This window comes from Netta rufina (assembly GCF_964035555.1).
Source record: "Netta rufina genome assembly, chromosome: 15".
NCBI lineage: Eukaryota > Metazoa > Chordata > Aves > Anseriformes > Anatidae > Netta > Netta rufina.
The window spans coordinates 16,630,274-16,657,294 of record NC_140138.1 but is presented as its reverse complement, the minus strand read 5'-3'; the positions used below and the strand labels follow the sequence as shown (position 1 = coordinate 16,657,294).

Sequence of the window (27,021 nt, the reverse complement as noted above, 5' to 3'; positions counted from 1 at the left end):
GGCAGCCTGAAAATAATTGACTTTTTTTTTTTTTTTAATAATAAATTCCAAACTTCTCAATTTTTGAGGAAGGGATGAATTCATGTTTTAAAGTAGTTTAATATTAAATCCAGAAATTCAACTAAGGTGATTTTCAATGCAGCAATTTTATTCCCTTCCATGTAAATGACCTTTCATATTCAAGCTGCCTTATTGAGTTTGGTTGGATTTCCCAGACAAGAGAAAGAGAGCAAATATTTCTTCAAGGCCTGTGCTAATGGATTTATTGAATGCTTTACAGAAAGAACAACTACCAACCAACCAAGCACTTGTTTGAGAAGCACAGATAACATAGTAAAGCTCATGACTATTACATAACCGAATACAAATAATAAAGAATTTTCTAATTTAGATGGCTTGAAATGCTTTTATTGAAGACATGCTATTTGGGTCAAAACATTTTTGTTAAAAATTGCTTGTTGTTCTCCTTATGAATAGTTTTAAGTGATTTGTTTAGATCTTTTTAAAATCTAAATTAATTTTCTCAAATTACAGATAAATGGCTTATTACAGTTCAACACGGGACTTTGTTGCACTTTCAGATCTGCATCCAAATCTTGCTCGTCCTGTAAGTCTCAGTGACATAGTACTTTTGTTCTCAAGTGAAATTGTATATGGCTGTATTACATTTCTGCAAAAATATGTAATTGACATGTATTTAGATACTAATAGCATTAGTATAATTGTTAGATATAAAGTACCCTACTTTCTTTGTGCATAAACCAGGAAAATGAAAATTGATGCTGTTTTTGTCCATAATATGTGGATACTACAACTGCAGATATTGACTGGACAATTCAATGTCTGAGAGTATCAGAGGTTTCTTTGTAATGTTTTAAATGGATGCTGAATTAGTAAAGGCATGTTCAGAGTCAGCATTATGTAGTCACAATACATTTGTAACCTACAAGACTCTTTTACAACAAGCTATGAACATAAGGCCTGGTCCTGCAATTTTTACTTGTGTGCTCAATCCCACTAAATAATGTAGTCCTTAATTATTCAAACAAAAGTCTTGTTGAATGGTATGGTCCTTTAACTGGATAAAAAAATCTCACAATTACACATGAAATGGGTTTGTTTCTGTTTCTTTAGAACAAAAAGCAGGTTTTGTGCTTGTCAGGCTATTAAGGAGCTAAGATCTTTGCTTGGGGGAGCACGAGAGAGTAGGATGAACCAAAAAGTGAACTTAGCAAACAGCAGAGTTTTGTACTTACTAGTAAGAGTTGAACAAAAAGGTGTGCAGTGTAACTCAGTGTTTTTCTCCTTTGGGTTTTAGATGATTGAATTAAAAATAGAAAGTCTGAGGACCCAGTTTTTCATTCTTTGGTATCCAAGATTGTTTTAATACAAGAGAGAGAAGGCTACTTAGCTCTCTCTTCATTATTTCCCACCCATCACTCCCTGTAGCCCACCAGCGATAACGTGTCTTTAAATGTTTGGTGCTGCTGGGAGTTGATGCCTGGAGAACAGAACAGAGAAGCTGCATTTCCACATGGATGCACTACCAGTTGAGCTGCAGTGCCCTGCTGCAGCTGCATCTCTCCACGTAGGGAAAAGTAGATGCATGTTTGCAGAGCTGTATCCCCCACGGAAAACCTGATGCATTGTGAGGAGCTGAAAACAAGTTTTCCTGTTGTCACAGCTTTTTGTTTAGAGGGGCACAGTCTACCACTTTCTTTTTTTTTTTTTTTTTTCCTCATTTATTTTAAACATATGAAGGAGAAATCACATGTTTTTTTCCAACTTTTTATGAACTCCTGGTCTCCAGCAAAGGTAATCCGTCACTCACAGTTACTCACAATAAACTGGTTCACTTAGATTGTTAAAAGATTTTATTTTACAAATAAAACTAATTTTGAGTATTGCAATTAGCAGATGTTAATAATAATAAAAAACCACAGCAACCTTCTTTACAATAACTCACCAGTATCTGGTGATAACCTCCTAAACACATACTGACCAGTCTAAAGCAGCTGAGCTCTTCACATTCAAAGTACCTAAATGTCATAATTTTTTTTTACTTTGGAGTTTATTTTTTAAAAGTGAAAAAGACTTTTTTAAAAGTCTACGAAGCTTGCAGTGTTGTAATGCTGTAGTCTCATGATTTGGTTGAGCAGTCTTAAGCAATGCTCTGCCAAAAAAGGCAGTGCAGCCCATTCCCTTGTGGCTGGCATGTTTCACTCCTCCTCTTCGGGTGAAACTAATGCTTGTGTAGTTGCACAATAAAGTCGATCAAGGAAATGATCTCTGAAAGTTCTTAAACCCCTTTCTCCCCCCATAGTTTTCAGCCAGATCACTTCCTTCTGCCAGCTTGCTGTGCAGCCCTACTACTAATATAAGAATAATGAATAAATTTGCAGCAGGGATAATGGAGATCTCTTTTGTAAACTGTAGTTTTACATCAGCATAGTTTATGTAAAAAGTCATCCTAAATGTCAGTTCTTCACACCAGTGGTGAGATACAGGGTATGTTGTAGTTTGATTTCATTTATTATTTTTTTTTAAAGAAGCAAAACTAAAAATAGAAAAAATACTAATTCATTACATATTGTGGATAGATAGAAAATACCCTATGATAAAAAGACTGGAAGAACTTTGGAAGATGTTACACTATTTCCACATCCATCCTTCTAACGAGTTTATGTCCATCAGTGTAGGATAACACAGCTACCTTGCTCCATCTAGTGATTCAGAGTAAACTGGGAACGTGAGACCTAATTTTTGAGCACGTACAGATACTGTACAGTTGTAGTGGAGTCGGTCAGGTTGTACTGCTTTGTGAACAGATAGAAAATTCAGCATGTGTTGATTATTAAATTGCTAAACTGTCCCTTACTGACCTCTGTCTTTCTGCCGTGTTGCAGTGACAGTCACCCTTCCAGTCTTTGTTACCATACTGCTTGCATTGCTTACCTCTTAAATTCCCGAACTAGTACTGCTGTGCTCTTCTCTCATGCTGAGGAGATACATGTATATATATATTTTTAATACCACATAGATATATATTATAATACATATAATATATTATTCTACATCAACAACAACATCACTACCTACCTGAGGAGAGGATACTGTAAACAGACAAAATTATAAATGTTTTGGGTTGAACTTTTGTCCTCTCATTGTCTTTACAAACAGAAACAGATGTATTTCTTTTAATATTTTCAGTCACATTTTTTAAAGTAAAATTGTATGTTTATGTTGTAGTCCTTAGTTCATATGGTAATGTGGAATAAATAGATTAAAATGATTACCAGTCAGAAATATGTTTATTATCATCTGTAGAGTACAAGTCCATGAAATCTAATTCATCGTATACATCTGTGTTTAATACTTGTATTCTATAATCTTTTTATTTTTTAGAATGTAATCGGTGTGGTTATTGGGAAAACAGATGTCAGAGGCTTTCCAGACAGAAAAAGTAGAGTCTTTTTTTAACTGTTTTTACTTCATTTTCTTATGTGGTATAATTTGGCATGTATGACTGAAATCGATATGTAAATGGTAAACAGACCTCTTAGTGTAAAGTGTATGGAATAGAAATGAAAAAAAAAAAAACAACTGTGGGGGATGGGAAACAAGAGGAGAGAGCAGCATTAGTTTGGGTAAACCTTATCAGTTAAAATTCAGTTTAAAAAATTCCAGCATGGAAGTATTTCAGCGTCTGAAGAAGATGGTACCAATTTGAACACGCTAGTACTATAAATACTGCTGGAGTCAATTACAGAATCACAGAATCACAGAATTTTCTAGGTTGGAAGAGACCTCAAGATCATCGAGTCCAACCTCTGACCTAACGCTAACAGTCCCCACTAAACCATTTCCCTAAGCTCTACATCTAAACGTCTTTTGAAGACTTCCAGGGATGGTGACTCCACCACTTCCCTGGGCAGCCTGTTCCAATGCCTCACAACCCTTTCAGTGAAGAAGTTCTTCCTAACATCTAACCTAAAACTCCCCTGGAATTCTTCATATTCATTCTGTCTTAGAAATGTTAAGGAGATGTCTTGAGTGAAATGAGTAATTTCTGGTCTGGGTAGCACCGAATTAGTATTTCTCAAGAAAAAATGGGAATGATACATTGTTAATACACTGTTAATTGGAAACTGAAATCATGTACCTACAAATTAGAGACAACACAGTGCTAGGAAGCACCTCCAGCCACAGTCGTTCCAGCTCTGTGTGAAGTGCTCAGTTATGCTGTTGGTATTGGCATCACTGAGCCTGCTCTATTGGTGAATTTTTGGAGGGAAGTCATCCTCATGAGAAGCAATTCTACATAGCTGGGAAATGGGGTGGTTCACGTGGATGCCTCCATGGAACTACAGCCAGGTTGCGCTTACTGTATGCAGATGGCTCCACAGTTGTTACTGATAATTTGAAAATAACATGTTGCAGGCTGCTGTATGATCCATGGAAAGCTTGTTAATTAGCTGTGAGGGAAAAGGGAGTGCAGCGTTTCTTACTCTCACTTAATCATGAACTTCTATAGGGCTGGAAACCCTTTGTTTTAATCAGTTAGACCCCTTAGTACTATCTGAACTGTAATACTGCCTGTAATCTGCAGCTGTGTATGTCATCTTGGTCTTCTCATACATGGGCACAGCCCTCTAAAAACTGCCTGCCTAGACTATTTTTGCTAGTACATATGCTTATTTATGAGTTACCTTTGTTAATGCGTTTGGGTAGGATGACTGCTTTGAATGCTGTACAGTACAGTTCTTTAATTTGTAAGCTTATATGGTGCTGCCTGAAGTTAAGTGATACGTGTGGGTGGATGGTATGTTAGGGGTACAGCCAATTTAGGAATTGTAGCTGTCCCCATCTATGAACACCAATGTGTTTACCAAAAAGTCTGCTGACCTCTAGTGGTACTCACCAGATTGCGGATGACAGTTCTTAATGACAAAATCTAGCCAAGCCTCCCAACACAGATTTTATACACATGTTCTTGATTGAAACTAAGGTGTGCTACTGAATGCTAATAGTGCTGTTTGGTTTTGCAGACATTGGGTCTGAAAGATACACCTTCGGTTTCACTATTCGTGATTCACCAACTTATTTTATAAATGTTAGTTCTTGGGGCAGAGAAGAGTATATTAGATCACTTTCAGAAAGCTTTAGAGTTGGTGACTGTGGTAAGTTGGAATTTTTTTTCTTAATGTCTCTGTTTGAATGTGTATTTTTTTCCCCAGTAATTCAGTGTTATGTGTTTGTGGTTTTACTATATTTTTCTCTGAGGGCTTGGAAAACAGTCTAATTGGAAACAAATTGTTCAGTTAAGTATATAGAGGAAGGGAATAAAATCTCTAGAATTTAAATTCAAAACCAGTAAATATGTAAACAAAAAGGCCAGATAGAAATCCACTGAATGCAGCCACCCAGAACTTACCTATAGTTGAATGGATCTAAACTCTTACATTACATTTAGTTCTTACAAATTATGAAAAATAAACTCTGTAAAGTAGTTCAGTTTTTTATTTTTGTCTTCATTACTTTTAGATATTACTATGATTGTCCATTAAAACACAACAGCAACATATTTATTTACAGTCTGTGCTTGTATATTAAGTTATTAAAATCCTCTGCTGCCCACGATTGCTGTATCAGAATGTTTGGATGAAACTCATGCCTATGAAAAGTATGCACACAAGAACGCTTAGTCATTTTATTTCCATTAAATGTCTTGAGGACTCCTTTGGGACTTTGGCTATAATGTGAGCTGTCTGGACAGACACTGTTTTCAGTATGATAGTATTTAACAGTAGTTGTACCACATATCTGTTATTTTTCATATCCGACCTGGGAAGCAACCATTTTTAAAGCTACTTCTCTTTATATGTATCTGTTTGCAGTTTTTAAACATAACTTTTCAATGTTTTATTTCAGTTACAATTGAAAATCCTTTAATCCAGTCAAAGGAAGGAGAAAGGGAAGAAAAATTCAACCCTGTAACTCCTAGGTAAATTTAAAGTTTTACTGGTAGATCTTTCCAGTAAGATCACAATTAATAATTTCTTTAATTGCCAGCTGATTGCAGCAGCATACGATTGGTAGAAGTTTTATGTTCTTGCTTATTCTTCATCTCTTAAGCTTTGTAGCAAGTATATATCCATACTAGTTACACTCACTACTTACTTTCTGGCTAAAAAGAAAGAAGTAGTAGAACAAATGTCAGGTAGAATCTTCACTGGGAAAAGAACTGTAGACTGCATTTCTGTAAAATACATTTATCCAGAATATATTGATTATACCTTATTTCAGTTGGCTAACAGTGCATTTTAAACATTCCTAAACTCCTTGGGCTCTTTCTTTGGAAAACTTCCTACCAAATCCAGTCAGACCATAGTCGTCTTAGTATGTCACAATGCCAAAACCTCTCACTTACCTGGATTACAGACATTTCAGATTTTATTTATAGTCATTGTTAAGAGCTGAAAGGCTTAGAAATATGTATTCAATGTTGCTAGCTGGCTTTTGAATTCTAAGTAAATATTAAGTACACAGTAATAAATCTTCTGTAAGAGGAAAGCTAGAAAATTATATTTAAAAATTATTGAAAAGTCGGAATTTATATATATCATTTGGGAAAACAAAGGAGAAAATCAGCAATTTTTTTCACATATGAATTGAATTAACATTTTAGACTGTTAGTGTTGGTTAAGTGAAATGTGACTTGTTTTTTTTTTTTTTTTCTGTGCATACTACCTAGTTGCTACAAATTACTGCTCAGTGAAAATCATTCAGTGGTGAAAACTTCTTCATGTTATGAAATGGACACCAAACTGCTTTCTCTGTCGCATCTACCTGTCAAGGACCCTCAGGATTATTATTCACTGGGTGACATCGTTGCAAATGGACAAAGCCTTGATGGAAGAATCCTTAATGTGCTTGCAGCTGTAATGTCAGTAAGTTAAGGTGCCACAGTGTTTCTCTACTTAGCATGGCTAACTTAATTGACTTAAGTGTGAATATTGATTTTGGGACTCGGTGACCAGGAATCAGTGTTGTTTGTTTAGGTTGGCAGTCATTTCAACTGAGTTGAAGTATAGTCTACTTAAAGTTTTCATCTACAACATGAGGGAGAAGTTTAAGGGAATGGAAATGTCCTACAGAAGTTGCCTTTTTGAAATCATACATATGCAAGCAGTAGATAATTTGCAAATATGTAAAACATGGATTTTTATAAAAGTGTCTTCTTCTCTTTCTTTTTAAAGGTTGGGGAGCCAAAGTATTTTATGACTTCAGACAAAAGAAAAGGTCAGAGGTGTGAAGTGAAGCTCTATGATGAAACAGAGATGTCTTTTCCAATTATATGGTAAAATGTTTTAATTTACTAAAATACTCAAATTCATACAAGAGTAGATAAAGAATGCATACTCTTTACAGTACTCTTAAATGTATTATTTGTGTAGCAACTGTGATGAGGCAGCAACATATATTAAACAGAGATAGTAGAGTAACCTTACGTGTATTGTCTAGTTTTATGATGTACTGGCTGACTGCGAGCCAAAAAGAATTAAGAAGTGGAGTGGAGATAGGTGGTGTTTTTTTGCTTGTTTGGTTGCAGTGCAACAGCTCTGTTACTCCTGTTCTAGTGCTGGTGTGTAGTGATACAGAGCTGTGTGCTTTAGAAGTCCTCATAAGGAGAGACTAGGAGTTCCTGTGCTTACTTTAACTAGTGCCTTTTGCTCTTGCATGGAGTTATAGGTAGAGGCAAAGATCTGGGGAAAAGCTTGAGCAACAGCACTATAGTGAAGATATTTCAGAGGCCATCAGTGAACAGGTGGCTGAGGAATACTAGATGAAAAGTAAATATCTGAAATCTTTTTGCGGGGATTGAGAAAAACAGAACAGAGCTGTGCTTTGGCAGTATTCTTGCCATCCAAACTTTAGAGGAACTACTTGAGAGATTTTATCAAGCTTTTTTTTTTTTTTTTTTTTTTTTTTAGGAATAGCACTGACCTCACTCTAGGCTTATCCACAGTTTACAAAGGTTCCAGTGTTGGAAAGCTGGCTGAACATCTGGCCTAGTGATGTGAATAACTGGCTTGTTCCCACAGAAAAGGCTCGGATGATAAGCAGCTACTTTCTTTCTGATTTGCTTTAATTAGAAATTACTTCAGTCAAAACTTTGAAATGCATGTAGCATTTTTCCAAGTGTGTGTGACATTTAATCATTTTGAACAGCCTAATAGCCCTTTTATTTTATCCTGTTTGGCATGGGATAATTTAGGGACAGTATTGGACCACACTTAAATCATCCTACTGGCTGTTGACTAGATGCACATGGATATATGCAGTATTTCATTTGCATGTGCATGTAATAAGGGAATTGTTCTCTTTGATCAGTTTAATTATAACTGTATTATTTGTTTTGTACTTAACAGTTCTAGTTATTTTTCAGAAATGTTTTGACCCACTACTTTCTCTTGTTTTAGTTGGGATAATGAGTCTATCCAGCTTGCACAAAGTTGGATCCCACGAAAAACAGGTATAATGTTTTCGTCTTGATGTTTTTACTGTAGTTCTTAATGTGATGCATATTCTAAGGTAACAGATTTTTTATTTTGTGCCCAGTAATATTTGCAGCAGATGTGAGAATAAATTTTGACAAATTTAGGAACTGTATGACTGCAACTGTGATATCAAAGACCATTATTACAACTAATCCAGGTAAGAGCTATTGACATATTGCTTCTGACAATTGCATAATTGACATATTAGTAATCACTGTAGACTAGAAAGCATTAATGAATCCATTGGAGATCTAATTTCTTCTACCAGCTTGCCTCAGAAAGCTCCCTCTTTCTCGTCTGTTATATCCTGACCAAGTTTTTGACTTCCATTTCATATATATAAAAATAATAATGTATATATATAGATAAAATCTAAGCAGCCTTCATATATTCCATGTACAACTAATGGTAAAAGAAAAAAAACAGAAAGCATCCCTTGGCTAAATCTACAAGACATGACAGTGCTACCAGAATTAAAAAAGTTATAGAATATATTTGTTGTTTTTGCATATTACATATATTCACAACTTAAATATATATATTTTTTAAAGAAACTGCAGAAGCAAACGTTCTCTTCAGCTTCATAAAAGAGAGTGCACAATCAGGAGCTATGCATGATAAAATGGAGGAGCAATCAAAAGAATCTGTTAACTGTAAGTTAAAACACTTTGATTTTATTGAACTAGATAGTGTAGTTTTGTAGTGAAGTTGAAATTTCAAGTTCTTTGTGTGTTCATATCTTCACGTGACTATGTGAGCTTGTGCCCTGACATGTTCTTTCTGGCTTTAATAAGTAAGAAAGATGGAGAGGGAAAGTTTTGATCAACTTTTGATCAACTCATTTTGGGTTGATACAAAGATTAAGTATGAGATTTTCCTGGATATTTTTTTTCCCCCTGTAATCATAAGCTTGCTCCAAAAGGAAGGTGTCCAGGGCTTTTCTGATGCTTTAGATTAAATCCTCTCTTTTTTACTACCTTGAGGTCCTTTTTTTATGTTGTTGCTTTTCTGTGGTGTTTGTTTCTCAGACACAAAACATGTCTTTTAAATTTTTAGTGGAGACTATAGTTAACGTTTATACTGTGAAGCAGCTGAAAGAAAAAGCTTTACAGAGCGATGGGAAACTTGAACCAGTCTTTGGCATTATTTATGGCTACATTTCTACATTGGACATTGATGATAATGTATCTAAAGTTATTCGGAACAGATGGTAAGCAACTGTTTCTTTTAAGTTTGTATTAAAAAGTGTTTATCCTGCTACCCCTGGCCCAAATTAGAACAATATTTAGTCTAATTCTGGACAAGAAGTAAAACTGCTCTGGAGGAGGACATGAATTTCTGTTGTGTAGACTTTTCAGCATTAGCAAGAAAGAGGAGCTAGCTTTATGAAGGACTTTTTGGTCCTAGAGAAAAGAGGCCATTTCTTCTTGGATGGACTGAGTGCAGAAGATTAATTTTTTTTTAAGAGTCTCTTGGGGAATCTCAGTCTAAAGAAAAGAGGCTCAAGCAGGGAGGAATTACATACATGCTTTAATTATCTTTGTGTTTCAGTTCAATATGCCGTTTTGTGGTGAATGAAATGTCAAACACATGCACTTTCTGTGGTGACATCTCTTCAAATTCAGAGTCAACTTTTGCGAGCTTTGACATCCTCGTTAATCTGACAGACCATACAGGCACTCTTTACTCTTGTTACCTGTCTGACTGCGTAGCTGAGGAAACATTAGGCTGCACTGTAAGTAGAAACAAATGAGGTTGTTCTTATTTGATCTGAGCTGTGAAGCCTGATGAAAATTGCAAATTCATCTGACTGTTCTTCATATATACATACGTTCTTCATTTATATATGTGTGTGTATGTATATACACACAGTGGTTAAACTGTGTACATATGGATATGTATATATACTTATATATATATACATACATATGTTTTTTTTAAAAAAGTAAAAAGTCATTGACTCCTAATAAGAAGAAATATGTTAAATGTAAGAGTGAATACCCTATTCAGAATACCACTTCATCTAAATTAATTTACACTTTTCTGAGAACACAATCGGAATTCCCTGACTTTGATTCTCAAACACCCTGTAATATATTGTGATTAATCTGACTGTCTAGGTATGTGTATCCCAGCAAATACTATATTAAAAGAGAAAAAATAGAGCTTAAAATTAATCATCATTTTGTTGTGATGTTACAGTTATGTGCTGAAGTAGTGTTCATTGATGTCATGTTATTAACAGGTTCACGAGTTCCTCACCCTAACAGAAGACAAGAAGACTGCCTTGAAATGGCAACTTCTTCTGGAGCGAAGCAAGATTTATTTTAAAGTTGGTATTTAATATTAATTTAAAACAGTGGCTGTTTCCCATTAGGTAGTGTATGTGAGTTGTGCTGAACTTTTCAAAATAAGCATTATTTTTTATACACAGAATATTCAAAGTAAGTGTTTTTTGTCATAATTTCAGCATCAGATGATGTCTCTTCATGTAGAAATGTGCATTATTATTAGTTATTTCATTCTTTATACTGGACTCCTTTTTTTTTCATAGAACTGTCTGTTTTAGGACAACTCTAAATTGACTCCCTGTTTATAAAGTTATCCTTCTTAGCAAAACTGTTCTTGCTCTTCCTTCTCCTCCACTGTCTCCTTCTATTTCCAGGAAATAATGAAAGTGTTTTACTTCAGTAGTAAGAAGTATAAAACAGAAAATCTGTGTATTCATGTTTAATATAATGTAAAATGTGTATAAGTAAATATGTCAATTAAATATGCTGTATGATATTTGAAAATAATATATATCAAAATACTATACATCAGAAAAAGAAAAAAATAAAAGAAAAAACAACAACAACAAAGACCTTTAATTATTTTTACAGATCACTTTGTCACCCAGTTGGAGAACTGGTCTGAAGGTGAATATACTTTCGTGCAAACTGGCAGACCCTACAGAGGCAAGTCAGAGCTTGTTGGGAAAAAGAAAGAGATTAAACCATGTGGACTGATAACAGCTGGGAAAAGACCATTTTCTCACTATATTATTAAAGGTAGAAGATTGTTGGAGTATTTTGCTGAGTATGTTCTGATGGTAGAGAAGGAATATGCATTACTAATTGTTTTAAGTGGTCTTCTGTGGTGATATTTTTTTCTAGTGATTGTACTTTGAAAAGTAGACTAAGTTCTTAGCCTAAGGAAAGTTAGTTCTGCTGAATTCATCCCTTTGGTGTGTGTGGGGGGGAGGAGGAAGGGGGAGAGTAGTAGATGCTTTCTTCACTCAGTTTAGAAAACACTTGAAAAAATCAGAAATAACAATTATACAAGACAAATCTCTTGTGCTTTGTTTAACTGCTATGCTACTTTTGTGCTACTTCTGTGTTGTTTCAATAAATAAATAAATAAAGACTATCCTCTTTCAAGTACTGCCTGCATTTGTGGTATACACTGTTAAGTCCAAACACGGAACTTTGGGCAACTGCAGGGGGTTGGAAATAGCCAAGATTTTTACAAGGCTGCTTTTCTTTAGGACAGACTAAGTTTTATTAGAACAGACTAATAATTACCAGGGACTGCTGACAATCAACAAAACAAGTTAAGACTGTAGGTGGCAGAAAAGAAAGTAATTCTTCTTCCCCAGTTTTTAGCTGAACAGAAAGAACCCAGGTATGCACATTTTGCCCTTCTCCAGATATTTTTATTTTTTTGTCTGAACACTATGGCAGAAAGGAAGCAATAGCAGAAACAGTGAATTTTGACAATCAGTACACTCACACTGCACCTTTGCACTTTTGTGAGTCAGAACAAAGGTTTAAATGTACAAATATTGCATGTGTTGGGTCACTGCATCTCTGCTATTGCAACAATAACAACTGCAGACTATTAGCTGTTACATCTGGAAAGTGTTGAATGCTTCCAATAATTTTAATCACAACTCAGCTCTGCAATCGGTACACAGTGTTTAAGACCTAATTACAAATACTGCATTGTTGCTGTTGCCATAGACAGTAATGTTTTACAGGCACAAAGGAAAGGAAACAGTAAAGAGAGCAAGTTTCATCCTTTTTCCATCAGAATTATTCACCCTAAGTTCTCCGTTCAGACCAGCTCGCTTTGCTCACTTTGCTGTTTGGCCCAGCTTTTCATTGAGTTGCAACAAATTCAGAGCACAGCATTCCCACTGACTCAAAGAACATTTTGATTTCTATAAGGCAGAGGCTGGTTTTGTTCAGAAGTAATAGCTGAACGTTTATTTCAATTGGCCTTGATTCCTTAAGCGTTGTTTACGTAAAATCTGAATAATGTTCACAGCATTTAGTTACTACAAGCTCTCATCGTAAAAAAACTTTTACGCATGCTTTAAGCCATTGGCTGATGTTAAAATGCAGAGAATTGAGATGCATATGTGTTGGCAGGATTAGTACCTGGTCGTGTTTGGGCATGCAGTGATGTGCTTAAGATGCATGCAGCTGGACAAGCAAAATAGATATTGATAGAAAAAATACATGTTTTGTTATACAACATGTTCTGCTTTCCTTTACCACATGATTGGCAGTATACTGGACCACACTGCTCTTTCACAGAGATACTTGTCTTTGGGCTGCCATAATTTGTTCCGTAAAACTTTGAATGTACATTTTGAAACAAAACTTCTAGCAGTTATTAAGAGCTGGGTTCAGCATTTCACTTCAGCATTCACAGCTATTTAAAAAAAAAAATAAATCCATCTGTTTTTCTTGGAAATTGGATAACTGTGCAGCCTTTGAAAATGGTAAGTTCTGATGTTCATGGGGAGAGGTTTTTTATTAATATTTTATAACTTGTTTTGTCACTCCTTTGATTTGAAAGAGAGCTCACTGTCATGTAAACTGGTCGAGAGCGTAAGATCAGTTGGAGTTTGGAAACAGGAAAAGTTACATGATGTGGCTTTTTAACAGCTGGAAATATTTTTTTAAAAAACTTCAACTGTTGCACTGTGTTATGTAAGTAATGGTAATTGCTGCAGTTAGATTTTGATAAAATATATTTAAATCAGTGAAAGTTAAGACAAGTTTACTGGTGATCTTTACCAATGGGCTTCTTTGTTCTTGATCTTTTGTATTACTTTACTTTTAGAAGTATATTTAAAGCTTAGTTTAAGAAAAGGATCTGCCAGGCATCTGGAACACTTCTGCTGCATAACGCCCCTTGGAGTGGGAGGGAAAGCAATCCTCTTTTAATTTGTACACTTGAAAAATGCATGGAGGAATCATGAAACTACTGTGAAAAGCAAACATCTTTATATTGCAGAATACTCTGAGGAGAGAGATTCTTTCTGAAGCCGTAATTCTTGGTTTACTGTTGCATATGCATCTTTGATTTCATATAGGATGGGTGGGCCTTAGCTCCTAATTTTTATTTACAACCCCAAATCCTCAATCTTGGAAATAAAACCACTGAAAGGAGCCCCCACCCCACACAACATGTGAAGCTGGGCTTTCAGAATGCCCAAGGGTAACTTTCAAAGTGGTAGCCTACTAAGGGATTAGTTAACCCCCCTAGATATCTATGGTTTTATAGATTATTCACTGTAATTATGAAAACATATCCAGTGCTTTGCAAAGGCACCTTTCCCCACAGGCTTTCCCATGTTTTACCACAGCTCCTTTCTGTTGCAGCTCCCCAGTGATGATGGGCCCCAGCACCCAGGAGCAGAGCACCTCTGACCGCTGTTTGGTCACCCATGAGCCAGCCCTTGGAGCACCCCAAGCTGCAACAACCCCACCTTGACAGCTGCCAGGGCATGTAGCTTCACACCCTGGGTGGATTCCAGTCCTCAGGTTAAAGTTTTATTTCTCATCGTGTATGTTCTTGCTACTTCAATACCTCTGTGCAAGGAGGCTGAGCGTACGGGGGACCTGGAAGCCAGGACATGGAAGCCTTCCTACTAACAAGCAGGTACCACAGAGAGAGCTGCAGTCCTCACCAGGACCCCAGAGCACTTTCCATACATCACCATTTTAATGTTTATTTTTTTATTTTTTTAATTTTAAATCAATATATAGAACAGGAGGGCTTGCACACACAGCGGGAGTCTTGCTGCTGCGTTTCCTGCCTTGTTTTCGTCTCCCAGCACAGTCCACACAGAAAGTTCCAAGGTACCGTTTAGGTATTAACCGGCTGCCCCACGCTGGGTTGGACTCCTGGCCTGCCCTCCGCTGTACAGCCTCGGTGGAGGCTGAAAACTCCATGGAAATGGGGTTGTTTTGGCCAAAGGTCTTCAGAGCTCATGAGCTACGTGTCCTTGACACTTGAGTGTCCAGTAGATGCTTAGGCCATATAAATTTAATTCACGGGATGGTTTGTGTGTCTCTTTGTTCGCCAGTTACTCCCAAAGAGCCTTTTCCTATGCAGACAAGGGTCCCAGCCGTGGTCTCGGTTAGGAGCGACGCGTTTGCTGTGCCACCTTGAACCGCATGGACAGGACGTCGGTTATCCCAGCCTCTATCTCATCGTTTACTTGCACAGATCCAACTCCCTCGGGAGTCCCCGTCAGAATCAAATCCCCTTCTTCCAGGGTGACAATTTCGCTGATGTAGCTGATCAGGTAGGGGATGGAGAAGATCATAGAGGAGGTCTCCCCCTCCTGCCTCAGCTTTCCATTCACCTTCAGCCAGATCTTCAGCTTGTGAGGGTCCGGGATCTTCTCCTTGGGCACAAATTCACTCACTGGGCAGGACGTGTTGAAGGCTTTGGCCAAGGTCCAGGGCAAACCTTTCTTTTTACACTCCTCCTGCGTGTCCCTGGCGGTCATGTCCAAGCACAGCGCGTAGCCTGCCACATGCTCCATAGCAGCCTCCTGGGTCACAGCCTGGGCTCTCTTCCCGATCACCACCCCCAGCTCCACTTCGTGGTGCAGGCTGGTGCAGTAGTAAGGCCGGAGGATGGGGGATCCCTCCCGCAGGTAGGCAGAGGAAGGCTTGAGGAAGAAGAGGGGCTGTGCGGGCGGCGCGCTGCCCATCTCCTTGGCGTGCTCGGCATAGTTGCGCCCCACGCAGACGATGTTCCTGCCCCACTCCCAGAAGCGAGACAAGGGCCGGGACGAGGCCATGAGCTCGGCGGCTCCTTCCCCGGGGTGCCCTTGGGGTGTCCTTGCCGGGCTGGGAGCCGCAAATCCAGCTCCGTGTTTCTTCCTTCCTTCCTTCCTTCTTTCCCCTGCCTGCTGCCTCCTAGGGCCAGGCCGCGTACCTCCGCCTCCTCACCCAGCCCCTCCACAGGGCTGGGCAAAAAAAAAAAAAAAAAGGGAAAAAATAAATAAATAAATTTAAAAAAATAAATAAATAAATGAAAAAGGGCCTGGCCCGGGTGTGCAAAGAGGGGCCGGGCGGGCTCAGCGCCGCCCCCGTTGTACGCCGGGGCAGGGGCCGGGGCTGGCCGCTGGGGGCTGCCGCTGCCTCCTCCTCCTCCTCCTCCTCCTCCCGGGGCGGGGAGCGAAGGTAACCGGGCCGGGCCGGGCCTGCACCATGCGCGGCGGGGGCTGGCGGAGCCTCGGCACCGCCCTGCGAGCTGGGGCCCTGCTCCGAGCCGGTACGTGGGGAGGGAGGCTCGGCCGGAGCCCACCTGCCCCGCCGGGCACGGAGCGGGGGGCGGCCGGCGGCTGCCCTTGGGAGGGGGGCGGCCGGGGGTCCCCCTGCCTCCGAGGGGGTCCCCCTTGCTCAGGGGGGGTCCCCTGACACCCGAGGGGTCCCCTTCCTCCGGGGATCCCTTCCTCCGAGGCTGGGCAGGAGGCTTTGGGGGTGTTGAGGCTCCGAGGGGGACGGGGGGCGGCTGGGGGTCCCCCCCGGGAGCAGCAGTTTGACGGTGGCTTCTCTTCTCCTTTGCCCACTCAGGGGTGCGCAGAGCTTTTTAAGCTGACTCACAGCCCCAAGTAGGTCAGTATCTGCTTAGCTGGAGCCTGGCTCTGGTGGTGGTTGGTTTGCTTTTTTTTCTTTTTTTTTTCTTTTTTTTTCTTTTTTTTTTCTTATCTGCTGATAACTGATCTGGAGGCTCCTGGAGTTCCTGGGCTGCCACGGACGCTGGTTGTGGATCTGGGGGACAGAGGGCTGGGAGCTGGAATTTCAACTGAGCTCAATGTGAAATTGTATCGATAATGTTAAAAAAAAAAAAAAAAAAAGTCTGGGCTGTGCATTTAAACTTGCGGCCTAAATTCTGAAAGCGTCTCTTTGAACTGCAGCTTGGGCTGGGGCTTGACAGTGTCTCGGGCGGGTCTTGCCGGAGGCCTTTTGCATCACTCCAGCTTTAAAACTTGGCCTTATGAGCAAGAACCCTTGGGAGTTAGTGCCAGGTGTGGAAACCCTGATGCTATCTCGGGAACGAGCAAACCGAGGGGCTGGCAGACCCAATTCCCCCGTTGCAGGGTGTGCACGGGTGGGAGTCCTGCGAGCTGCTGCTCCCCGGGGGTGTGCAGCCAACGCGAGCTCGCCCGGTGTCCAAAAATATCTGCACATAAAAAAAGTGAACGTGGTGTTTCTACTTATGTGGCAACGCAGGGATGTACATCTGGGGATGCATGTGCAGTCACTTTCGTGTGTGACAGCCACATCTGAAAGAGGAATTTTCCACTCTTTGCTGTAATTAAAAAAAGAGTAAAACAAAATACTGTGGAGAAAGTGTATAAAGCACCCCCTTACTGCAGTAACCTCTTACTAACCTATGCTGCTGACTGCTTGCCCCTAACCTCGAGCACGCATGTGGTAATATTAGTGCTTCCCATGTGCAAACCCTTCCTCTTGATGAGTCGGGCGGTGCTGGTGTTCAGAACACCAGGCGTGGGATCCAAAGGCCTCTGCTGCTCCGTGAGTGTCAGCAGGGACGTGGTATAGAATGAGTGAAAATGAAATTATTGGACCTTAATTTTGGAGGAGCCCCGCGTGCATCACAGTGATCTCGAAATGAGACCATTTCGTTAGGTGCTGGGGCAGAGCAGGGGCTAGGCACCGCTTGGGGAATTGCATGAACAGGGCTGGGGCTGAGCCTGCTCCTCTCCTACGAGCGGTGCTGGGTGTGCGTGAGAGCTTTTGATGTGCTCATTGAATGGGCAGACGGGAGAGGTGCAGCTCAGCTGCAGATGGGAGTCAGAACGAGTTTCATGTGGCGTGGACGCTTTCTTGTCCCTTTGTTTAGATCACATCTCAGAAAACATTTCCGTGTGTGGTGTGGTTTGTTTTTGTTGTGCACGAATCGTGAGCGAAACATGCAAGGAGTCTTGAGGATCATGGCCAAGGTTAAAAATGGTTCATAGGAAGAAAGCATTGTAACTATGTGAATAATTCCTTTGAGTTCAAGCAAGGGTTGTGGTTTTGTATTTTTTTTTTATTATTATTTTCCAGTTTGCATCTACTCTGCAAACAAACATACAGTAAACGTAGCTCTTGTGACTGATTACATCCACAGGCAAAGTGCTCCATGTTATGCTAGAGCAGTTGAGGAGCGATTACTTTTTGTTCCTATCAAATAATAGTAAGGATTTGTTATTCTCTCTTTTTTTTTTTTCTTTTTTCTTTTTTTTTTTTTTTAAAAAAAGGACTTTTCTGCCCCTAAGGACCACTTGGCAGGTATGGATGCTTTCTTTAACACTACGTGCCTTCTGTGTCAAATACCCAGAGCATGCCTACACTGTTGTGCCTTGGGATTATTTTTTTGCATTTAATTTTACCACCATCTCCCCTCCGTGCCTGCTTCCCGGTACAAGCAGGTGAGGTAGTGATGCAGAAGGGGAAGATGTTCTGGGCAGGATAGTGGTACTGGAGGGGCCCTAGGGGTGCTGCTACCCCTGTGCCTGGGTTTGCAGCTGCATGCACAGTGGGAGCTTTGGTCGTGGCTTTGCAGCACTGTGTGGGTCAGCCTCTGGAGCTCCGGGTGGGCTGCAGGCAGCCTGCGGGGCCTCTGCTCCCTGAAGCTGCCTCTTATCAGGACTGAGCTGTTCTGAGAGTGGGCCAGGCTGATTAGAGAATTATCACCCCTCCCTTTGGCACCCATGGAGGTTACCGAGCACCAAGCGTGGAGCATTAGGGCTGGAGGCAGTGGTGCAAAATGAACCAGGAGCTGAGCCAGCATGATTCAGAGCAACGCAGGCACCTTCAGTGGCATGTGAGGGCCTTGGGGGTTGAAGACAACTGATGTGTGATTTGTAGAGGCTCGTGTCTCTCACCCTGCATGCGCATGGACCCAGGCCTATGCTGTGGGTTGCTGGCAGTGGAAGGCCTCGTTGTCTTTGTTTTCCTTCCCTTTTTTTATGGCAGAGCTTCTTATGACTCAGTTGCTTCTTTAAGAACTGTGCATCTGTGAGTTAAAGAGTGGGGGGGAAAAAAGGAGCCCAGGTTATTTGCATCTGGAATCAGATTTTCTACTTGGATTTGATTAAACATTTAACCAAAAGCAAATAGGGAAGCACTGCTGTTGCATCAAGGTAGTCCGTGAGCAAGAACCCTTCCTGCAGTGCATGCCTGGTATCTGCCAGACAGGGAGCCTGGCCTTCCATGCAGAGAACCTCCCCTCTCTCTGTGGCACTACGTAAGAAGTGATTTCCCCAATTAATGAACCAGATATTTCTGTTCTAGCAGTATCTGTATTTCTTTTTTTTTTTTTTTTTTCTTCCTTTTGGTTGTAACATGGCATTTTGTGCTTTTTTTTTTTTTTTTTTTTTTTTTTTTTGCAAAGTCATTGTCTCAGGCTGACCTTTGCCCAAGTGCTCCCTCTCTGTTCTGCTTTCCTGCCCCTTGAAACCAGTTACAGCGTTTTGCCTGCATGAGTACATCCCTAGGAGCAGAGTCCCATCCCTTTCTCAGAAGCTGCAGAGCACCAAGATCCTCCCACGCTGCAGGGCACAGGGTGACACAGCCAGACACTAACGCTTTGTCCTGTGGTGGCTGCTCTCCTCTTTTCCTCCGAAGGAGGCAGGTTGGGCTGTGCATGCCCTTCTCCTTGGCCGCAGACCTGCTGTGCTGTCCCACTTTTACCCCTCCCAGGGCTAACCTGAAGTCTGGCTGTTTTTGGCTCCCCAGGTCCCGTGTGGCTGCGAGCTTTCTTCCTGCACACAGAGCACGAGCAGAGGAAGTCGAAGACGGTCACGCAAGCCGACATGAAGGTGGAGCTCCTCCCGGCCCTCACAGACAACTACATGTACCTCCTCATCGACGAGGAGACGAAGGAGGCCGCTATAGTTGATCCCGTGCAGCCCCAGAAGGTAATGCTGTCCGCTGCCCCCGGGAGCGGGCTGCTTCTCCGGGAGATGCTTCCAGGCTGCCACGTACACGAGGGAATTAGTCACGGGCTGACTCAGGCTTGGGGAAAGGCAGGAAATGCTGGCCTCTCCTGCGTGCAGATAAAGCTTCACTGAGCTTCTGAGCGCAGGCAGCTTCTCCCTGACTTGGATAGTTACTGCCCTGATTTTGTTCCCTCCCTGTGTTTGCTCTTCTGCAGAAAAGAGGAAATGGGACTGAGGGTTTAGTCGTGGCCTGGCTGGATCAGAGACCTCGTGTCCTGATCTGTAATGACTGCTTGAAGAGGGATGGGCTCTCTTCAAAGTTGCTGGGGTGTTTGCATGCACGTGTGGCTCTCAAGCCCTGTAGTGGTTGCACACAGGTACCAGGTGTGCTGTTAAGTTGCCTCGTGTGAGTTCTAATGCTCTCCTCGTGCCTGTGTCTGCAGGTTTTGGATGCAGTCAAAAAGCATGGCGTGAAGCTGACCACTGTCCTGACCACACACCATCACTGGTAACTTCATCTGCTGTAGTGGGATCCCCCTTTCCTCCACATTAACGCAAGCTGTTAATAATTGTCTCTCTTCTGGATCAGATTTCTCTAGTCAGGAGCTTAGGTGTGAGGGGAGGATCAGAGCTCAGGCAGTGCTCCTTGGCCTGTCGGACACCAGGATGCCGACTCTGTGCAGGGACACAAGTCCCTGGGTGTCCTGGTGGGCCTGGATTCAGAGTGCAGATGTGAGGACAGGAGTAAAAAGGAAAGGCTCCAGTGGTTCATCCTTGCATCTGGGCCTTGGTCGTTGCCTTTCCTTCTTAACTGCTTTGACAGTGATGCTTTCTCATACTGTTGGTGGCTCAGCTGGAGCAGACAGTCCTCCCAAATCTTCCTTTACAAGGTAGGAGAGGGATAAATGGAGTAAGAAGTCTCTAAGAGAAGATGGCTCAAATCAGCACACCGTTGTGTGCCTGTGGGGGACAGTTGCTGTGGCTGTTCCTTGCTCTTATTTGACCAGACAGCTTGGAGCTACGACTGATCAAGCGTTAGCACAGACTCGGAAGCACAGTAGCGAGATAATTTGTGAGGCAAAGGAAGACACTCCCTCAGTCTGAGGTCGGTAAAGGGCTGCTTTGAAGTTGTATGTCAAGATCTCTCCTAGAAGATGTCCAGGTGCTAGCAGACTGGGCACACCCAGGCTATCCCAAATGCTGTTTGTTTGTTTGCATAGCTCTGGGGGATGGTCTGGTCCTTACCTGGTCCAGAGGCATGGTGAGCACACGAGGAAGTGAAGTGCAGAGAGATCAGTACGCAGTAGCCGAGTGCACAACAAAGATGGGAAAGTCTTCCTGTGCCTGGAGTCAAGCCAGACTTTATATGAGTAATTCTTGCTATGACCAGGCACATTGTTTAGACTACGAGTTCTGTGTTAGAGCCTTTAACCTTCAAAATGCTGACTTCTTTTAGCTGGTCAGTGGAATAAACGTGCAGGTAGCCGTGGAGTGCAACGCTGAGTTGCTGGGGCATGTCTCTGCGGCACGATACTTAGTCAGCAGCTGTGGGAAGATTACCTGGGTTGCAGATTAACTCTGCCAGGGACATGGAGATGAATGTTTTGCTTTAGCAGTTTTGCAGGGCTGAACCTGAATAACCTCTCCCATGGGTCGTGGCGGAGCCACTGAATCGATAACTGTTATCCCAGTCCTCTCAGTGCCCCAGTTACTGGAGAGGTGACTCTGATCCTCTGAGGCTGGTGTTTCCCAACCAGGTGTGAAACTGAGGGGGTTGTTGGAGAGACAGTGACCAAGGTCCTATTTAGAAATCCTTCCTAAATGTGCTGCTCTGCAGCCACCAGCACTTACTTAACTGGCATATAAAGAAACTATCTCCACTAGTGCTGATGTAGCATGTTCTTTGATAGGATGGTGTTAGACGTCAGGATATGGGCAGACTAGTTGATCAGAAATGATCGCTTGGAGGTTACTGTTGCAATACGAGCTAAGATAAATTTGTGTTCATCCTTACCAAAATCCCTTGTTCTGACCTTCCAGGGACCATGCTGGAGGAAACGAGAAGCTCGTTAAGATGGAGACGGGGCTGCGTGTGTACGGCGGGGACAGCAGAGTTGGAGCTCTGACACAGAAGGTGTCTCACCTGACAACGCTCAAGGTAAAGGGAGTGGTCTGCAGGACTTGGCTGAGGGCATCTCCCATTCATCTCACAGCTTGGAGGTGGACTGGTGTGGTGTTTTTTGTTTTTTAGTGTTTTAACATTTCTTGGAAGTAGCTGATGGCTTAACTACGTCTTTTCCCCTTTTCCTGCCCTATGAGCCATAGTCCCTCTGGCTCCTGTTAGCTGGTGTGAGTTCTCATGGTAACATTGGCATGGCTCAGACATGTGTATTGCCTGGGATATGCTGGGTGTCTGTCTGCTCTTTGACAGCTGTCTTAATTGGGGTGGTCAGAGCCAAAATGCGAAAGCACAGGGCTTGTGTTCTGCTTAGAGCCTGGGTAGCACTGAGGAAATGCAAACGGTGCTCTCTGAATGCAGGCTGAAATACAGGGTGAAGAGAAAGTGGGCCAGCAGGGCTAGCTGCCTTGCATTGCTTTTCCAGAGCTAAAGTGGCAAACCTTGTTGAAACGTGGCTGTTTGTTTATAGATGAGCTGGCAGATTGCATAAACTGCTATGAAATTTGCAGGCTGGCATGAATGTCACTGCTATTCCTGCAGTGCACCTTTTGTGGGGCAGTCAGAAGCAAAGAAGGGAGCACAGAAGAACATGGGAAGGTGCACAAATTAAGGCTGTGGGGTAAACATCCTCATGAATGTGTTTAATCCCTCCCTTTTCTTGAGCGTCTTCCACTTCTACCCTTCAGCTTCATTTTTGTTTGGAGCTTTTTCCGCTTGATTAACTTTGTTTAGGATTTTGTATGGCTCTAGATCTATTTTCCCTTGCTGCCAACCAGACGCTGAGTCACTCTGCATGCAAATGAAAGAATCTGGCAGTTCTCTTTGTAACAACACCTGCTAAGAGGAAACAGCTCCCTTCCAAGTCCTTGCCATAAAACTCTTTTGCTGGACTCTCTCAGGAAAAGAGCTGATGTTTACTGACCAGCTACGTGAGAATTTGCCTGTAGGACTACTAGGCCATTGTAATAGTTGCAATTCTTTTCTAATGGTACAAATGCTCCCAAACAGTAGCTTAAGCTCCAGTCTTCTGCCTTCTTCTCAGGTGGGATCTCTTAATGTGAAATGCCTCTGTACGCCGTGTCACACTTCTGGACACATCTGTTATTATGTGACTAAGCCAAATAGCTCCGAGCCACCTGCTGTTTTTACAGGTGAGGAGTTGGGAGGTTACACCGCCGGCAGTCTGTGTTGCGAAGAAATAAGCTACCCCTCTGCCTGTGTGCTCCTGACTCTGGATGTGCATTCGCTCCTTATTACCAGTGCAGCTAATTTAACTCCCACACCTTGTCCCTGCACAAAGCTACCTAGTAGTAATTGTAAATGAAACCGGTGAAACTCTTCTAGTTCTGTAACCTATTGCTGGACACCCTGCAAGCAAAATCAAGAATGAGCCCTGGATGAGTCCTACCTCTAGTGCTTTTTTCACTGAAATGAGCTGGTTGTTGTTTTTTTTTGTTTTTGTTTTTTATTGTCCTCACAGTAAAGAGGACAAGTGTTTATTGTAGAAGGGACAAGAGTGGACAGCAGACACAGGTAGGGAAGCTCTGGCATGGTTTGCCTGGTGAGGCTGTGGGATTTCCTGCATCAGAAGCTGAGATCAGGTTAGAGAGGCATTTGTTGTGTGGGTTTATGTAGCACTGAGCCGGTGTGGGGCAGCAGTAAAGCCTGGCTGTCCCCGTGCCTTCCTGGTGAGGGCAGAGCAGCGTGAGCTGCAGAGAGGGCAGCAACGGCAAGACCGAGCCCTCAGGGTGTTCACATTGGGTGTGAAGAGCTCTGTCTGGCCCTGATGCCATGTCACGCCTTGCTTGCAGGTGACACGCTGTTCGTGGCCGGCTGTGGGAAATTCTTCGAGGGAACCCCAGAGGAAATGTACAGAGCGCTGATTGAGATCTTGGGCAGCTTGGACCCTGAAACGGTATGGAACTCTTCTTTTATGCTAGTAAGGTAACCAGCCAGAAACTACTACAGACATCAGAAAAAAACATCTTCTCAATAACAGTGTTCAGTGAGAGAATTTCTCCTGTTGAAGGAATGCACACTTACTTCAGGAGTTGTCTTCAAATAGCTGGAGTCCTTTGAGAAGGAAATGGATACCCAAATATGCTTGTGTTCTGTGGGAAAGTAGAGTCTGCTTATTGAAACTAAGGCTGGAGAGCTTGGATGCCCTGGTCCTTTCATCAGGCTTACTGTTAAATTTGCACTTAGTGTGGTCTGATAACTCCCAGCACTTTGTGTCTGTCTCTGGTAGAGAGAACGGTGTAACCTGGGGGCTTGACTCTTGTTTCTGCTGTGTACAATAACACTGATGATTTGGCACTCTACCTTTGTGCCCTCAGAGTTACCATGTGTAACTCATCCTTTCTCTTCCTAGAGAGTTTACTGTGGTCACGAATACACTATCAACAATCTCAAATTTGCTCGGCACGTTGAACCCAATAATGTAACTATCCAGGAGAAGCTTGCTTGGGCCAAGGTAGGTTTGTTCATCCTTTTCCTAAACTTGTTGTGTGCTTTCATGGAGGAAGAGCCTCCCTGAGGAGGTAGAGGAGAGGGGACGGTGGTGGGGCTCAGGGGAGGTAGATCCGAGAGAGAAGCTGCAGTACGGTTGCACATTCAGGGGAGCAATGTGTTGGGGAAAAGGGTTGAGTGTGAGGCCTGGAGGAGACAGTTTGCTATTCTGCGGAGATGTGACCCTCCCTGAGAACTCCTTGGTACAATTCCAGGCTGGTTATCCACATCCAGGTGGGAGGATCAGCTCTGTCCCACGAAAGCTATGACCCAGGTCTTTCTGTGTTCACTTCGGTCCTTGTCTGACGGTGTGTGGCTCTGGCAATTTGGTGCAACGCTAACCCACCACGGTTCATACCCGGGATGTTCCTTTTTCACCAAAACATTCCCCATCAGGCAGAAATCTCTCCCTTGTTCTAGGCCAAATACGACAGCGGCGAGCCAACCATACCCTCCACCATTGCAGAAGAGTTCACGTACAACCCCTTCATGAGAGTGAGGTAGGGAGGGGTGGGAACGGGCCCTCTGGCTTGGGGTGGAGGGGGGTGTGGGAAGGATGAGGTCTCTGAACAAAGAGCCTTAAGTGTGAATTACTCTCTTGCTTCACACATTCCTGTTTGATGCCCTCAAGACTCTCCTTAAAGCATTTGCATTCCGTAAGTAAGGTACAGTACTCATTGTCCTGGCAGAAGGTTGTTGCAGTAGAATTGGAAGGGTTTTGGTGAGCATCTCTGCCACTGCTGAAGTCCCTGACTTCAGGAGCTAGAACAAGCTTTATTGTGTAATGATGTTCCTTCAGCATGCAGGGTTGGGCAGACAGACGCAGTAAAAGATGCCATTCAAAGCATAAAAGTGTTTGCAACTTCCTCTTGCCCGTGAGTGTTTAAACCAAGAGAGCTGATAAGCCTGTGCCAAAGCCCTGAGTCCTTGATCTTAAATGGAACATATCCCCTTGATACAGGCAAAATGTGGCAGTAGTGACTTCATACCCGAGATTTTATCTTGCAGCCTTTGCATTTACTGTCCCTGTTCCCTCCTGGCAGGGAGAAGACAGTTCAGCAGCACGCCGGGGAGACGGACCCGATCCGGACAATGGGAGCCATCAGAAAAGAGAAGGATAACTTCAGGGTCCCGAAGGACTGAGCACTCTGCCTAGGTCACTTTACTGTCAGTTTCATAGCAACTTCGATTATTCAGATGTCTTAGGAATTGAACGTTCTGTTGTGGTCGAGACAGTCTTATTTAGGTTTCTATTTTATTTTAATTGAGGAAAAAAAAAAAGCACTTTGCCCTTGTTGAGATACTCTACAGCATATTTATATTATGATGAAGAATATTTATCCCTTTATTGCTGGCTCTCGAACTGTCACGTGTCACATGCAGATCATTTTACAAGCGTTGGTACATAGCTCAGAGGCTGGGGTAGGGAAGGGCCAAGCCTTGAGGCCTAGGAAAAAAACTCCTGTTATTTTTGTAAGCGCCTAATGTGAATGCAGACAGTGGGATTGGGGCTGCTCTACGTGAAGGTATTCAGTCTCCGTTTAAAGCAGGGACAAAATGCAGTTAACTGCATTGCCATCTGAAGATAGAAACTTTTCTTCCATGCTGCTACTTAAACTATTCTAAGTCTGTCACTTCTGGCTCTACTAAAACCTCTCGGTGACGGACCTGCTCTGCCGCAGCCAGTTGAGGGCATGGTTTGTTAAATATGCTGTGGCCTGGCTCTTCACATGGCACGCCGGGACTGTCCAGCTGTTTTGCAGGGATCTTCTCTTCTCTTTGACATTCCTTGTCATGGACTGCAGTAACTTTTCCAGGCAGCATGCTGGCTTGCACCGCTGCTTATGCCCTTTCCCTGTTAACTTAAGCCTGCTTGCATGCACCTGCTTACTGCTCGTGGGTGTGATCTGTGTGTTACTTGTGTGAGTACCACAAAAATAAAGAAGGAATTTGTCTGCTGTTCCCTGAGAAGAAAGAACTTACCTAGCATATAAGTGTCTTAAAGGTTTGGCATCTGTCTTTAATGCATCTTCCTCCCAGGTGTGTTAAATCCCTCGTTTCTTGGTCTCAGTTGCATGCTGCGGATCTGCTCAAATACAAGAGATTTTCAAACAAATGTTTCACAGCTGAATCTGTAACAGATTTGAACAGTTTTGGTTCCAGTTTCTCTCCCTAGTGCACGCTGGTTGGAAAGCAATGCCATGAGGGACTGCACAACCACCTGGATTTCAGCTCTGTGACTTGGTCTGCTGTTCTAAAGAGCGTGCTGAGTGGCAGTGTAGGAGCGGAGTTTGGTGTAGCACCATTTCCTTATTTGCTTTAAAAAAAAAAAAAAAGGGTAAATTTTTATGTATTTTAGAAAAATGGTACCTAAAACTTTACTGACTCCTTAACTTGAATGCTGTGCTGCTACAACTAAGCATGACTGTACTGATGGCTGTTTGACAACTGGGGAAATAAACGCAGCTGTAAACAGTGTGGCAGTCTGGAAAAAAAGTGGACCTCTTAAAGTCGTATTTTTTTGTACTGGT

At 42.4% G+C, this 27,021-nt stretch overlaps 3 protein-coding genes across 8 annotated transcripts; 2 read left to right on the top strand and 1 right to left on the bottom strand.

Annotated features, from left to right (window-relative positions):
* Window positions 1-538: 538 nt before the first annotated feature.
* MEIOB (meiosis specific with OB-fold) lies at window positions 539-11,569 on the top strand (the record flags this gene model as incomplete). Its single annotated transcript, XM_084296183.1, has 13 exons — window positions 539-607; window positions 3,406-3,463; window positions 5,049-5,180; window positions 5,932-6,004; window positions 6,755-6,950; window positions 7,260-7,360; window positions 8,484-8,536; window positions 8,623-8,718; window positions 9,113-9,214; window positions 9,618-9,771; window positions 10,113-10,296; window positions 10,807-10,893; window positions 11,444-11,569. The coding sequence occupies 13 exons, from the start codon at window positions 539-541 to the stop codon at window positions 11,567-11,569; spliced, it is 1,431 nt and encodes a 476-aa protein (XP_084152309.1).
* A 2,986-nt stretch (window positions 11,570-14,555) lies between these two features.
* On the bottom strand, window positions 14,556-15,648 carry FAHD1 (fumarylacetoacetate hydrolase domain containing 1; the record flags this gene model as incomplete). Its single annotated transcript, XM_084295924.1, has 1 exon — window positions 14,556-15,648. One exon carries the CDS (start codon window positions 15,646-15,648, stop codon window positions 14,977-14,979), a length of 672 nt encoding a protein of 223 aa, XP_084152050.1. The 3' UTR covers window positions 14,556-14,976.
* Window positions 15,649-15,900: 252 nt separating this feature from the next.
* On the top strand, window positions 15,901-25,838 carry LOC311215002 (hydroxyacylglutathione hydrolase, mitochondrial). Of its 6 annotated transcripts, none has more exons than XM_084295919.1 (11): window positions 15,901-16,033; window positions 16,427-16,468; window positions 18,121-18,151; window positions 19,601-19,782; window positions 20,247-20,311; window positions 21,844-21,961; window positions 23,025-23,133; window positions 23,794-23,897; window positions 24,354-24,455; window positions 24,911-24,990; window positions 25,534-25,838. In XM_084295919.1, exons 4-11 carry the CDS (start codon window positions 19,678-19,680, stop codon window positions 25,631-25,633), a joined length of 783 nt encoding a protein of 260 aa, XP_084152045.1. In that variant the 5' UTR covers window positions 15,901-16,033; window positions 16,427-16,468; window positions 18,121-18,151; window positions 19,601-19,677; the 3' UTR covers window positions 25,634-25,838. The 6 variants fall into 6 exon arrangements, with proteins under 6 accessions (XP_084152045.1, XP_084152047.1, XP_084152042.1 ...); XM_084295917.1 differs by having other exon boundaries at window positions 15,987-16,124; XM_084295921.1 differs by lacking the exon at window positions 18,121-18,151.
* The last annotated feature ends 1,183 nt before the right edge of the window (window positions 25,839-27,021 follow it).